The 13,629-nt window shown below is 49.5% G+C and overlaps 1 protein-coding gene across 1 annotated transcript in view; it reads right to left on the bottom strand.

The window, feature by feature from the left end:
• GNPTAB (N-acetylglucosamine-1-phosphate transferase subunits alpha and beta) overlaps nucleotides 1-13,629 on the bottom strand; it is a 93,528-nt gene that overhangs the window by 72,352 nt on the left and 7,547 nt on the right. Inside the window, exon 2 of the mRNA XM_044988333.1 lies at nucleotides 6,184-6,288. Within this exon, the coding sequence (XP_044844268.1) occupies nucleotides 6,184-6,288 (105 nt within the window). The remainder of the gene's footprint in view (nucleotides 1-6,183; nucleotides 6,289-13,629) is intronic.

Genomic DNA, 13,629 nt, shown 5'->3' with positions numbered 1-13,629 from the left:
GAGGTTTTTAAGGCCCGGCTTGACAAAGCCCTGGCTGGGATGATTTAGTTGAGGTTAGTCCTGCTTTGAGCAGGAGGTTGGACTAGATTACCTCCTGAGGTCTCTTCCAACCTTAATCTTCTATGATTCTATGACTCCTGCAGACATCTTCAGGGATGGAGTTTCACTGAGAGTCCATTCAGCAAGAAGTCTATAGGGCAAAAATCCAGCCTATCCCAAATGCTTTTGAGATGCATAGAAGGAGGGGCAAGCACTCAAGCACCTGAAACCTGGATTATCAAGGGCTTTATATACAGTCAGCAAAACCTTCAGTTAAATCTGTTTCCTTATTAGAAACCAGTGTAGATGGCAGATATTCACAGATTCTATTGTTCCTATACCAAGGAGAAAATGGCAGCCACATTATGCAACTGTTGCGTCATATTAATCAGTTTCTAGAGAAGCCCCATTTGGAACAAATTATGATAGTTAAACGCACACATGTGAATGACCATAACGATGTCTGTGTTAAAGAGCAGACAATAGATGTTCCACAGAACCCCGAAATGGCAATAGCCATTATAGAATATTATTGCAAAATGAGCTTCCATGCTGAGAGCAATCTAGAACAGGGGTAGGTAACCTATGGCACGCGTGCCGAAGGCGGCATGTGATCTGATTTTCAGTGGCACTCACACTGCCTGTGTCCTGGCTACTGGTCCGGGGGGCTTTGCATTTTAATTTAATTTTAAATGAAGCTTCTTAAATATTTTGAAACCTTATTTACTTTACATACAACAATAGTTTAGTTATATATTATAGACTTATAGAAAGAGACCTTCTAAAAAGGTTAAAATGTATGACTGGCATGCGAAACCTTAAATTAGAGTGAATAAATGAAGACTCGGCACACCACTGCTGAAAGGTTGCCGACACCTGATCTAGAATGAACCCTGCCTTCTGAGCCAGACTCACAAGCAAAGGCTTTGCCCTATGAAAAACAGCAGTAAATTCACTGCGTTTAGTGTCCTTTGTTTACTGAAAGTCTGAAAAAAGGAAAGCATTTTGCCTCGCTGCTGAATATATTAAATATAAAGTTAGCAAGTCTTGCTAAAATCAATAAGTTCTTTAAAGGCAAGTTGATATGCATAATACTTTAGCCTAATTTCTTCAATGCCACACCATATTTTTTTCTGAGTTACTACTCTTTCCAGAGCTAATCCATATTTATTTGCTTTCTTTGAAATGTTACCATGCTCCATATGGCCAGCTAAATGGATGGAATTAAAGAATCCTAATGCAATGAAGAAGATGGCACGGAGCAGAGGAGTTTGATATATTAGCTGCTCTGAAGCATTTGTGGAATGGATTATACAGAGAAGTGGTTGCAACTTTTTCAAAACAAAACTATGTTTCCAGTAATGAGTGTTTAAGGAAGATTTTTGGGGGGTGGAGTATTTAAACTGTGACACGCTCTGAGAGCTGCAAGGAACATAAAGTCTGCTCAGGATAGCCAGAAGTACCATACAAGTGAAGCCATGTATATATAATGGTTAAGACTATGATTTAGTCGCAGGTATTTTTAGTAAAAATCACTGACAGGTCATGGGCACTAACCAAAAAGTCACGGCCAGTAAATACCCCTAACTAAATCTTACCTGCTGAGGGGGAGAGGCAGTGCTCCAGTGAAGGCTGCTGCTCCTGGGGGCGGGGGGCAGCCCAGGACTCCGCCGCCGCTGCTCCAGGCAGGGGGCAGCCTGTGGCCCCACCACTACTGCTGCTCCTCCAGGTGGGGGCGGCCTGTGGCACCACTGCTGCTCCTGGACCGCTACTCCAGGGCAGTGCCACAGTTGCCTGAGGCCACTGGAGCAGCAGCCGGTGCGGCTGGCCCCAGGGCCACCCCAGCTGCTCGGGTAGCCCTGGAGTCAGCTTCACCAGCTGCTGAAGCTGCGGAAGTCCCGGAGGTCCTGGAAAGTCATGGAATCTGTGACTCCTGTGACCTCCATGAAAGATTTGCAGCCTTAATAATGGTTGGCCCAAGGGTCAGATGAGAGACAAGGAACTGTTACATAAAACAGTGTGGGTGAGGTAATAGCTTTTATCATACCAACTTCTGTTGGTGAGACACAAGCTTTTGAGCTGACATGGAGCTCTTTTTCGAGGGACCATTCAAGATGAAGTGATCCTTTAACACCTCTCCAGTCATAGGGAGAAAAGGAAAAAAGCTTGGAAAGGAGTTAAGTGGGTTATAGATTGCTGTAATAAGCCATAATTTCAAGGTCTCTATTCACACCAGGATTTCTAGTATCTAGCCAAGTTATGAATTTAAGCTCTCAGGCTCATCTTTTGAAGGTATTGTGCAAGTTTCATTTGAGGATGAGGACTGTGTTTTAAATCATTTTATTACCCGGTAAAGTTACCTTCCATCCTAATTTTTGCAGGTGTGATTTTCTTACTTGTTTTTATAAATAAAATTCTTCTTTTAAGAACCTCATTGATTTTCAGTGTCCTAATAACCCAGGGGTTTGGTTAGTATATTATTCTCAAACCTCCCCAGGAAAGGGGGTGAAGGAGCTTGGGGGAATATTTTGGGGGGAATAGGGACTCCAAGTGGCCCTTTTCCTGAATTTTTGTCTAAATCACTTGGTGGTGGTAGCAATACCATCCAAGGACAAGGAAAGAATTTGTGCCTTGGGAAAGTTTTTAACCTAAGCTGGTAGAAATAAGCTTAGGGGATCTTTCATGCAGGTCCCCACATCTGTACCCCAGAGTTCAGAGTGGGGAGGGAACCCTGACTACATCCTTGCAAGAGTAAAACTATAGCTTCTTTGTAAACATCACTATTCATGAAACTTAGTATTAATCAGTCATGGTTTGACAGGAAAAGGAAATTACAATCGATAGAATAACATAAGTACTGCTTAAGAAACAAAGCCTTATAGTCACAGATGGGCTACATACCTCAAAACAAAAGAGGGGAAACAGTATATGATTAGAGTTTATTCAGACCCAAAAACTATTTTAAAAGGAATTCAGTGTACCTGAAGTTTATAGAAAATAATATACATTAAGATGGTGTTAAGAGAAAATGCAAAGGACATTGTGATACAGATGTTTAGATCCTGCCTAATTTTGGAGAGCTGGAGGATTAAAAATGGAGTGGAAGAGTGACAGATGAATGCCCTTATTCCAGATTCTACGTAAGACTTGTGTACGTGTTCAACTTCACCCATGGAGTAGTCCTATTAAAATTAATGGGACAGTGACTGGTTATGTGCTTTAATAAAGTTAAACATGTGCTTAAGTCTTCATATTGGAGCCTTACTGACCTCCCTCTCCTCTTCGCATCAGCAAATGGGAAAGGCATCTTGCCCTTTGTTGGCACAGCTGCCAGACTCCATTCACAGCTCCCATCTGATAAGAAGAAAGGAGCATGTGGATGAAATCCTTCTATAAGAAATTCTGCTCCGCTGGCTCAGGTTGGGGTGCGGATCTTTGGCCAGAGGCATTTTGACCCATAACCAGTTTCACAGGTTTGGCCCTAATATGGCTTAAAAGAACCTCTCCTGCTAATGGTTAAAGCTACATTGTATACATGGTAATGATGGCTACAATGATCCAAACCACATGATGCAGAGTCTTCTCAGTACTTCATTGTTTCTACAGAACTGCTCAGATCTACAGGTTTTCAAGTATACATCTGAGTGCAAAAGCTCCACTGGTTATGTAATCAATTGTTAAGGGTGAAATGCTTGTTTTTTTAATTAGAAAAAATGTTGCTGATTAAAGGAATGTTAAAGGTGGTAGAGTCATGGAAAAGTGAAAGGGTCTTAAAGGTAACATGCAAAGGGGAAAAAATGATTCCCCCATCCCCTTCTGTGAGGTGTTCAAAGCAGGCCTGAAAGGTGTTTTCTTTTTGCCTTTTAAATAAAAAAAACAAAAACTCATTTCCCTGTTTTTGCTGGAGGACTCCTTAAAGGATTGGAGAATTGGAGTGAGACCATTCTCTCAGTCCTCAGTTAAAGGACAGGTATTCTGAATCATTAACAAAGAGCTTTTCCTCCAGGTGTTGGTCATGTGTTTGGTTTAAAATGATATTAACAGAACACAAGGTTATGAATAGTTTGACTAAAATCCCTCCCCCTCCCTCCTTCAATCTACAATTCTGGTCTCCATTTCTCATTTCCTGTGATGATATAATCCTACTAGTTCTTCAGTCTTCCAGGGAGGCTCCAGCAAAACCATAAAAGTTAAAATGTATCTAATGAAATGCCCTTACAGAACTTCTTTGCATATCATACAAGCAAAACAAAAACCTTTGTATACCTTTATTTATGAGAAATTATTTGGTGAATAACAGAAATCATAGCAGATTTCTTTACATCAGTATTTATAAACAATACCAAAAACAAATAATGGGACAGATTCTGACTGACACCCAGCCCCTGGGCAGAGCCTGAATGGAAGCCACCAGATCTCCTTTGCTGGGAATCACTCTGGTAGCAATATATGGTTCATACACACCACTTCCCAGCCTCAGTCTAGAGGCAAAGAAGGCATTGGCCACAGCACACTGTAGTCTAGCAATCCCCAGATGGTGGACAACCCCTTGGGGTTGCTACCATTTTGTGTACTTTAGAGCAGTTCCTATGTTGCTCTAAATTAAAATAGGGCCAAGACTTTGCATCAAGCCAGCCCTAGAATCCATGCAGCTGTAACTGGTTCCTTTGCACTTTCTGTCTCAGCTGCACTCAGGAAACAGGGAGCAGCTGAAAAATCTATTGTAATATATGCAGTCCAAATTCCCCCCACCCAGCCAGTGCTTAACTACTATCATAGGCATAATAGGAAAGGTCTAGATTTGATAGATACAAATTTCAGATAAATAAAATATGCAAACCTTATCTTAACAGTCTGTCTAGATTTAATAGAAACTCTCTTCAGTCCATCAACACTTAGAGATGTTTGTGTTTTCAGTATGTTGGATTTTTCAGCCATCAGTCCTTGGGCTTTCAAACCAGGCCTTGTACAAAGTGCTTTCACCTGACTGGGTTTCTGCAGGAGTTCTGAGTAAAGGCAATATCCAGTACTCCTCCTCTGAATATCCCCCCTCTGAATTCATAGCCAAACTCAACATTTGTGGCCTCGGGCCAACCACCTCTGAATAAACTTCTAACAGTTTAGCCCTATTACCAGCCTTCCTCCAAACAATGATGTACAAAATGCAATGTAGCGTTACCATGGTGATGACATCACCATTGCCATATCATTGTAGGACTGAGGATGCCAGCTTTACAACACTGAATGGAAGTTTTTAAAATGCTGGGGAAAGCGACTGTGTTTTAACTATACCAGAGTATTTCTGTGTTGTAACCAGGTTCCTCAACACATTAGTATTTATAATACATGTTGGAACTAATATTTGAAAATTATTAATATGGGAAATCACCAGTTTAACCATAAATTCCTTATTCAGTCCAAAGGCCAAATGGTACATTATGCAATAACTCTAAACATGTCTAACAGCCTAAAAATAAGCAGTCACTACAGCCAATACAGTAACAAAGTATTCATAAGCATGCGATCAATATACGTACAAAGAGGCCAGACCTAAGGATGACCGTCTCATTCTGGTGTACTCCAGCATGATCAGGTAGGGTCTGACAAAGAACATTCAGATTTATGGCTCTCTTTCTACCCTTCATCTAATTTTAGCAAAAACCCAGTCTGAAGCAGTTTATTCTTGCTTCTTTTCTTCCTCAAAGGCCTTCCTTTCTGATCTTCTCTTCCCTCCCCCTGCTTACCAGCAGAACAAGAGGGAAGGTTTAGGCCTGTTTCTTTTAAGGCAGTTTTTCTTTGTCTTGTTACTGCAACTCTTTATTTTATTAGTTACATCCTATATATGTCCTTCCCCATTACAAGTAATACTGCTTATTATTCTAAGGACTTTCTTTTACTTGCTGGTTGGAGCCTTCTCCCTACTAGCCACAAACTATAAAGTAAATGTTATTTTCTCACAATATACTGAAGTTCAGTTTGGAAAAGTAACATTTTGTCCTTGACATTCCACAAGGATTTTTTCTGTACTCTGCACTGAGCTAGTTGAGATAATAGCCCTCTGTGTCTTGTCCTGTTCAGGCCCTCTACTGGCTGCAATACTTCCACAGCTCGCCCACACCGCAGCAGAAGCCTGGCCCAATGTACCTTCACGGACTGTTCCAAGAGGAAGCGTTTCCATGATGAACTTATGGTTGAAGTTCTGGACAGGGCCAACAGTCTGGTCCAGTGCCAAGAGAAAGGGACTTGCAGCTAAAGGAGACAAGAAGAAAGACTTAGGCTGGTGGCACACCTTGAGGATGTGGTTTCAGCGTGGGAGCAGGCACTCGATTCACAGCTCCTGGAACAGGAATGGCAGTTAAGGGAGGAGCTCAGAGCTCAGCAGAAAGAGCTGTTTGAGAGGCTATCATTAATGGCTGCAAGATTATTGGCTCTTGCTGCATCATCCATACCATGGCTTGAGTCCCCTGAGTGGTAGGATGTGATGCAGTCCAGAAACAGCTTGGAAAACTCCATGGCTGGGTTGCCCATGCAATCAAACCCCAGGAGTGGCTGAGCAGAGCAACTTTATCCCAGGCAGCCCTCCATATTGACCCCCTCTCCTGGGGTTGCCTCCCCAACCTGGGCACCAAGTGCACAACAAATGGGGAAAGAAAGAAAAAAAGAACGAGAGGCAGGGGACATGCAATGGTAGGATGTTTCTGTCTTGCACATGGTTTCACTGTTTGCATTATTCATGCACTTTGTTTTTCTGGGTTTTTTTTTTAAGAGACTGTTGTTACTGGTGTTTTTAGTGTGGTACTGTCAGCTGGCCTGCCTGGCAGTGGGTGAATGTTGTATTTTTCCAAAACATATTTATAAATAAACGTTTTTCTAATTAATCAAGAAAGTTTATCACTGTATCACATCATACAATCTGTATTTAAAATAATAAAGGTGAACACATGGTCAGGGACAATTAGGAATTAGTATGCAAACACTGTTTCTCCATATGTTTATCTCAGTGGTTCTCAAACTTATTTGATCGATCCCCCTTTCTTTGTGTCTGTAATCATTTACATGCCCCCTAAGTACATGCTGCCATCCAGCTGCAAAGGCAAAGTGGAGAGCAGTGGCTGCCGGCTGAGCGCCCAGCTCTGAAGGCAGCACCATGTCAGCAGCAGCACAGAAATAATGGTGGCAATGTGAAAAGGGATACTTGTCAAATTCCCACATCTCCCTTAGCAGGCCCGCCCCATAGTTTGAGAACTGCTGATCTACATCAATCCACACTATGATCCACACCACATTTATAAGTATATTGCATGGCAATCAACACCCACCTCCCCAAGCATTGAAACCCACCACAATCAATGAGCCCATCTCCATCTCGCACAAACACATTCATATAGGTACTATTTCCCCCACTTCCATTGGGCCAGGCAAGTCCATAACATGGGAGCACAAAGCATCCCTGACGTCTATTGCCCAGGTGCATCTAGCTCCAGATGTGCTAGGTGGACTTTCTGACTTAGTGTACCAATTCAGTGGCCCCTTGTTGTCATGGGTCCATTCAGCAGAAAGTGGCTCACCTCTGGCTTCACAAAGATTGTAAAGAATACAGCAAGCCACAGTAAGGCAGACAGCATTGATGGCACTGGAATCCAAATGGGTCCGTAGACATCTCCAACAGGATTTCACAGTGCCAAAAGCACATTCAACAACCATTCTACATCTGCTGAGAGTGTAATTAAACCTTCTTTTGCCAGGGCCTCTTAAATCAGGATACAGTTTCAAAAACCAAGATTTATGACCGCATCTTTTGGTGGGAATAGTGTCTGAGCCTGTCCATAAATATAGACTACAATGGGCAAAAAACTCTGTCATCATGAACTTCCCCAGTCCAACCCATGTTGACATTAATAAATCTCCTTCTGTGGTCCACAAGGGCCTGCATAACAATGGAGTAGTACCCTTTGCAGTTTAAGTACTCATGAGTCCCATCAATGACACAGTTAGGAAACTACATTCTCTCAAAGCCAGCAATTACTACAGCAGTGGTTTTCAAACTGCGGGTTGTGACCCAGTACTGGGTCGTGCAATGTAAGGCACTGGGTCGCGGCAGATCTGGTCAGCACCGCCAACCGGGCCATTAAAAGTCCCATCGGTGGTGCTGCTTGGCTAAGGCAAGCTAGTCCCTACCTGTTCTGACACCGCACTGTGCTCCAGAAGCAGCCAGTAGCAGGTACAGCTCCTAAGCGGGGGGGACCATGGGACTCTCCGTTCTGCTCCTGCCCGGAGCACTGACTCTGCACTCCCATTGGCCAGAAACCGGCCAGTAGGAGATGGGGGGGGGGGCGGTGCCTGCGGGTGAGGGCCACGTGGGGCTGCTTGTGCGCCTCCGCCTAAGAGCTGGACCTGCTGCTGGCGGCTTCCAGGGCGCAGCATGGTCCGCGGTACCAGGACAGGCAGGAAGCCTGCCTTAGCACCCCCGCTGCACCGCTGACCAGGAGCTGCCTGAGGTAAGCCTGTGCCTCAACCCCATGCCCCAATCCCCTGCCCACCCCCCCAAACCTGGAGCCCCTTCCTGCACATCAAACCTCTCATCCCTGGCCCCCACTCCAGAGCCTGCACCTCCAGCCAAGAGCCCTGACCCCCCTCCAGCACCTCAATCCCCTGCCCCAGCCCTGAGCCCCCTCAAACCTAAAGCCCCCTCCTTCATCCCAAACCCCTCATCCCCATCCCACAGCTCCAGCCCAGATCCCTGACACCCCAGCCTCCTGCCCCAGCCCAGAGGCCCCTCCCACACCCTGAACCCCTCATTCCTGGCCCCATCCTTCAGCCCTGCACACAACCCTCTGCCCCAACCCTGAGCCCCTCCCACACCCCAAACCGCTCATCCCCTGCTCCGTTGGGTCACGGGCATCAATAATTTTCTTCAACTGGGTCACCAGAAAAAAAGTTTGAAAACCACTGTTCTACAGGATGGTCTTTTATGCCCACCACCTTGGGGTAAACCACATTCAAGCCTGGATTAGAAAAATTTTAACCTAGGGTTAACAACCTGTGTTAATGCTTAAGCCCTGGGTTCTCTAACCCAGGGTCAGATGACTCAAGTCCCACGAACTCGGAATTTACATTGCAATGTAAACATACCCCTTGTGTCCAGACCTGGTTTTTGGACTTCTTATGGCTTGCTTTCACTTAGCAAAAATGTGTGTTCTGAATTTCTGTTAAAATGACACATTCACTAGGAATTTACCATGTGTTAGCTAACATGAGTTCGCTTTTTTTCCTAGTGAAGATGAATACACAAAGCCTGTGGACATGGGCTTCCCTCTGTAGGGAACTAGAAAGGAGAATACAAATCTCAGCTTTAATATTTTTAGACAAAATATCCAGCCCTTTTCTTTGCACAGATATCCTGGAAAAAGATTTTTTCATAAATCAACACAATCTGGTCACAGATCAAAATACTTTGCAAAAGCATTCTCAGGGCAGTGCAGCTCACTGCAGTGCCACAAACCTGGGGTGTTCTGCCACATGTTGTCAGGGACAGGGCTGGCCCACAACATTTTGGCACCTGAGGAGGGGAGCTCAAATGACACTCCCATGACCCATCACTTGGGCCAAAACTTTGAAAGGTTCAATTCTGCCTTCTTCCTGTTCTATTCCTCTCATGGTACTGCTCTGTTCTTCTTCGAGTGATTGCTCCTATGCATTCCATGTAGGTGTGCGCGCCGTGCGTGCACGGCTCTCCGGAACTTTTTTACCCCAGCAACTCCGGCGGGCCAGCTGGGCGCCCCCTGGAGTGGCGCCGCTATGGTGTCTGTCATATACCCCAGCCGGCCCGTCCGCTCCTCAGTTCCTTCTTCCCGCCCGTGACGGCAGTTGGAACTGTGGAGTGCTCCCTTAGTCCTCCACACCCCTAGCAGTTTTTCTCCGATTTTGTGTAATATAGTTAGTCAGTTTAGTCATAGTTTAGATAGCTAGTAGTGTTTAAGGAATTAGGGGGGTTCGCCCCTCCTTTTTCCTCACCCAGTGTGGGCTCATGCCCCAGACACCGGGATTCAAGCCGTGCTCGGCTTGTCAGCGGCTGATGCCCGTTGGGCACGCTCACGATTCCTGCCTTCGCTGTCTGGGGGAATCTCATCGCACAGATAAGTGCCCCATTTGTGCGGCTTTTAAGCCGCGGACTCGGAAGGAGCGGGACTCTAGGCTAAAGCAGCTCCTGATGGAGTCGGCGCTGCGCCCACCGGCACCGATCCCAGCAGCGCCGAAATCGTCCTCGGTCCGCAGCGCACCGGCGGCACCGAGCCGACACAGCTCGGAAGCGTCCCGTCCGTCGAAACCGGCTCCAGCGTCCCGGCACCGCTCCCCGTCTCCGGCGCGCAAGAAGAAAGCGCCAACGATGGCTAAGATTTCAACCTCGGGACCGATCACCCAGCCACTGCCAACACCTGCGGCACCGGCTGTGGTAGTGCACTCGCAGTGCACGGGTCCGGCAGCTCCGGCACCTGAAGAGCCGTTGAGCCCGGCGCCCCCCTGCTCCCCGGCACCGCCCGAGGTCGAGCTTGGACTCCCAACTACGCCCGAGACATACTCGCAGGCGAGGGAGCTTATCTCTTTGACAGAGGCGCCGAGCCTCCGGCCCCCGGCACCGCCGGTGCGGGCTGTACCCTCCGCGGGGAAGCCGGCCATGATGAGGCGCCCAGGCGTCGATGATCAGCGTGCAAGGGACTTCAGCTCTCGGTCCCGTTCTCGCAGCCGGTCACCGTCCCGCCGACCCAAATCCCGACGCCGATCAACGCCTCGGGACCGTTCACCGTCTCGGCACCGGTCTCACTCACGGTACCGCTCGGTGTCGCGGTACCGATCCCGAAGCCCCAGTCGCCGGTACCGGCGGAGGTCCGCCTCTCGGGACCGCTCACGGCACCGTGGCGACCGCAGTCTCTCCCAGCACCGTGACCGTAGCTGCTCTCGGCACCGTGACTGCAGCCGCTCCAGGCACCGTGACCGCAGCCACTCCAGGCGCCACGACCGCAGCGCTTCCCAGCACCGAAGCCACAGCCGGTCGCCGCCTAGGCACCGATGTGACCGATGGTCCCGGTCGTGCTCCCGGTACCACGACGACAGGCATCGACCCACAGCACCGCCAGCGGACAAGCGTCGGCCGTTGACAGGGCACTCTTTAAGCGCCTCTGCCCCCCAGTGGTCACGCCAGCCCTCCGTCGCTTCTCAGGTCTGCAGCGGAGCGGGTCTCAGGACGGACACCCCGGGACAAACCTATGGTCCACAACAGTGGGGATTCTGGGTTCCGTGGGCGCAGCACGAGGCACAGGGCCCGCCCTTGCCCTCGTGGCCACCGGGCTCTGAGCGTCGCGTGCCAGAAGCGACTATCAGTAGGCCCCCGCCATCGCCAACGCCTGGGGCTTCTCTACCGCTCGCTGCAGTACAGCCGGACTCTAACGCGCCTGCTCCACCGCTGGACGAGCCGCCACCGGAACCTACGGTCCCAGGTCTCTCTTCATCCTCGTCGCCTGACGAGGCTGTCGCAGGGTCGTCGACGGCAGATCCCCCGCCGATCGACTTGAGAGCGCATCAGGACCTGCTCCGTCGGGTCGCGCAGGCCATAGACCTCCCGGTGGCAGAGGTCGTGGAAAATGATGACCCGGTCACCAATGTCATCGGGTCCGAGGCCCCCGTGCGAGTGGCCCTCCCGTTCATTCGCACGATCCAGCGTAACGCCACTACCATCTGGCAAACGCCGGCGTCCATCCCGCCCACTGCCCGAGGCGTAGAGCGCAAGTACTCGGTTCCCCCCACGGGGTACGAGTACTTGTATACTCATCCGGCTCCGGACTCCCTAGTCGTCCAGTCAGTGAACGACCGAGAGCGCCACGGTCAACCGGCGGCAGCTCCCAAGTCCAAGGATGCAAAGCGCATGGACCTCTTGGGCCGCAAGGTCTATTCGGCGGGTGGCCTGCAGCTCCGCATTGCCAATCAGTCGGCATTGCTTGCTAGGTACACTTACGAGATGCTGCTCTCGCAATCTAAATTTACTGAACTCGTCCCAGCGGCCTCCCGCCAGGAGGTCAGCACCCTCCTCGAGGACGGTAAGAAGTCCGCACGCTCCTCCATCCAGGCCGCGCTGGACTCGGCGGACTCTGGAGCCCGCACTCTCGCCTCCGGGGTGACTATGCGGCGCATTTCCTGGCTGCAGTCCTCCACCTTGGCCCCGGAAGTGCAGTACACCCTCCAGGATCTGCCATTTGAGACACTCGGGCTGTTTTCCGAAAAGACTGACTCCCGGATACAGACCCTCAAGGACGGTCACGTTGCTATCCGAACCCTGGGAATGCACACGCCGGCGACCCAGAGGCAGTCGTTCCGCAGACAGCCGTCCCGGCCATTTACTCAGGCCAGGTCCCGGCCCTATAATAGCCGCCGGAACAACCTGACTCGCCGCCGACCATCAGGCAGCAGGCGCAACCAGTCCCAGGCGTCCTCTAAGGCCCCTCAAGGGCCTAAGCAGGCGTTTTGATGGGACGCCCGAGGACGGCTCATCAGTCTCTCCAATGGATCCTTCCCCGTTGTTTTCCGACTGCCTCTCCCATTTCCTCCCGGCATGGTCCCGCATAACGTCGGACAGCTGGGTCCTGCGTACGGTCCAATCCGGGTACCGCCTTCAGTTTGTCTCGCCCCCTCCCTCCCATCCACCCTCCCTGTCACTCTTCAGGGACCCCTCTCACGAGCAGTTCCTCCTACAAGAGGTCGAGACTCTGCTGAGTTTGGGTGCCATAGAGGAGGTACCGCCCGACCGGCGGGGCAGGGGTTTTTATTCCCGATATTTCCTCATCCCCAAGGCAAAAGGAGGTCTTCGTCCGATCCTAGACCTCCGGAAGCTTAACCGGTACCTGCTAAAACTCAAGTTCCGCATGGTAACCCTGGGGACCATCATTCCCTCCTTGGATCCAGGAGACTGGTTTGCCGCCCTCGACATGAAGGACGCATATTTCCATGTCGCGATCTATCCTCCCCATCGTTGGTATCTCCGCTTCATGGTCAACGACAGGCACTACCAGTTTGCGGTGCTTCCCTTCGGCCTCTCCACCGCCCCGAGGGTCTTCACCAAATGTATGGCAGTTGTTGCCGCAGCCCTCCGTCGTCGTCGGGTGCACGTATATCCGTACCTCGACGACTGGTTGATTCGCGGCCCGTCACGTCAGCTGGTAGCGGACCAAGTGACCGATATTTTGGCCCTTTTTCGAGAACTGGGCCTTCTCGTAAACTTCGAGAAGTCCATTTTAACTCCAGCTCAAAGGGTGGAGTTTATCGGAGCAGTCCTGGATTCCCAATTGGCCAGGGCCTGCCTACCGCACACTCGGCACCAGGCGCTGGTGGCCTACATCCGGGATCTCAAATCCTTTCCCACGACGACGGCGCGGTCCTGCCTTCGGCTCCTGGGCCACATGGCGTCTTGCACTTTCGTGACCGCTTACGCCAGGTTACACCTTCACCCGTTCCAGACTTGGCTGGCCTCCGTGTACCACCCGCATCGCGACCCCATGGACTTGATCGTCACTGTCCCGAGGCCTACCCTCGATACACTCA

Source organism: Mauremys mutica, chromosome 1, assembly GCF_020497125.1.
Source record: "Mauremys mutica isolate MM-2020 ecotype Southern chromosome 1, ASM2049712v1, whole genome shotgun sequence".
Lineage (NCBI taxonomy): Eukaryota > Metazoa > Chordata > Testudines > Geoemydidae > Mauremys > Mauremys mutica.
Note: the sequence above shows the minus strand (reverse complement) of the source record. Positions and strands in the feature narration are given on the sequence as shown.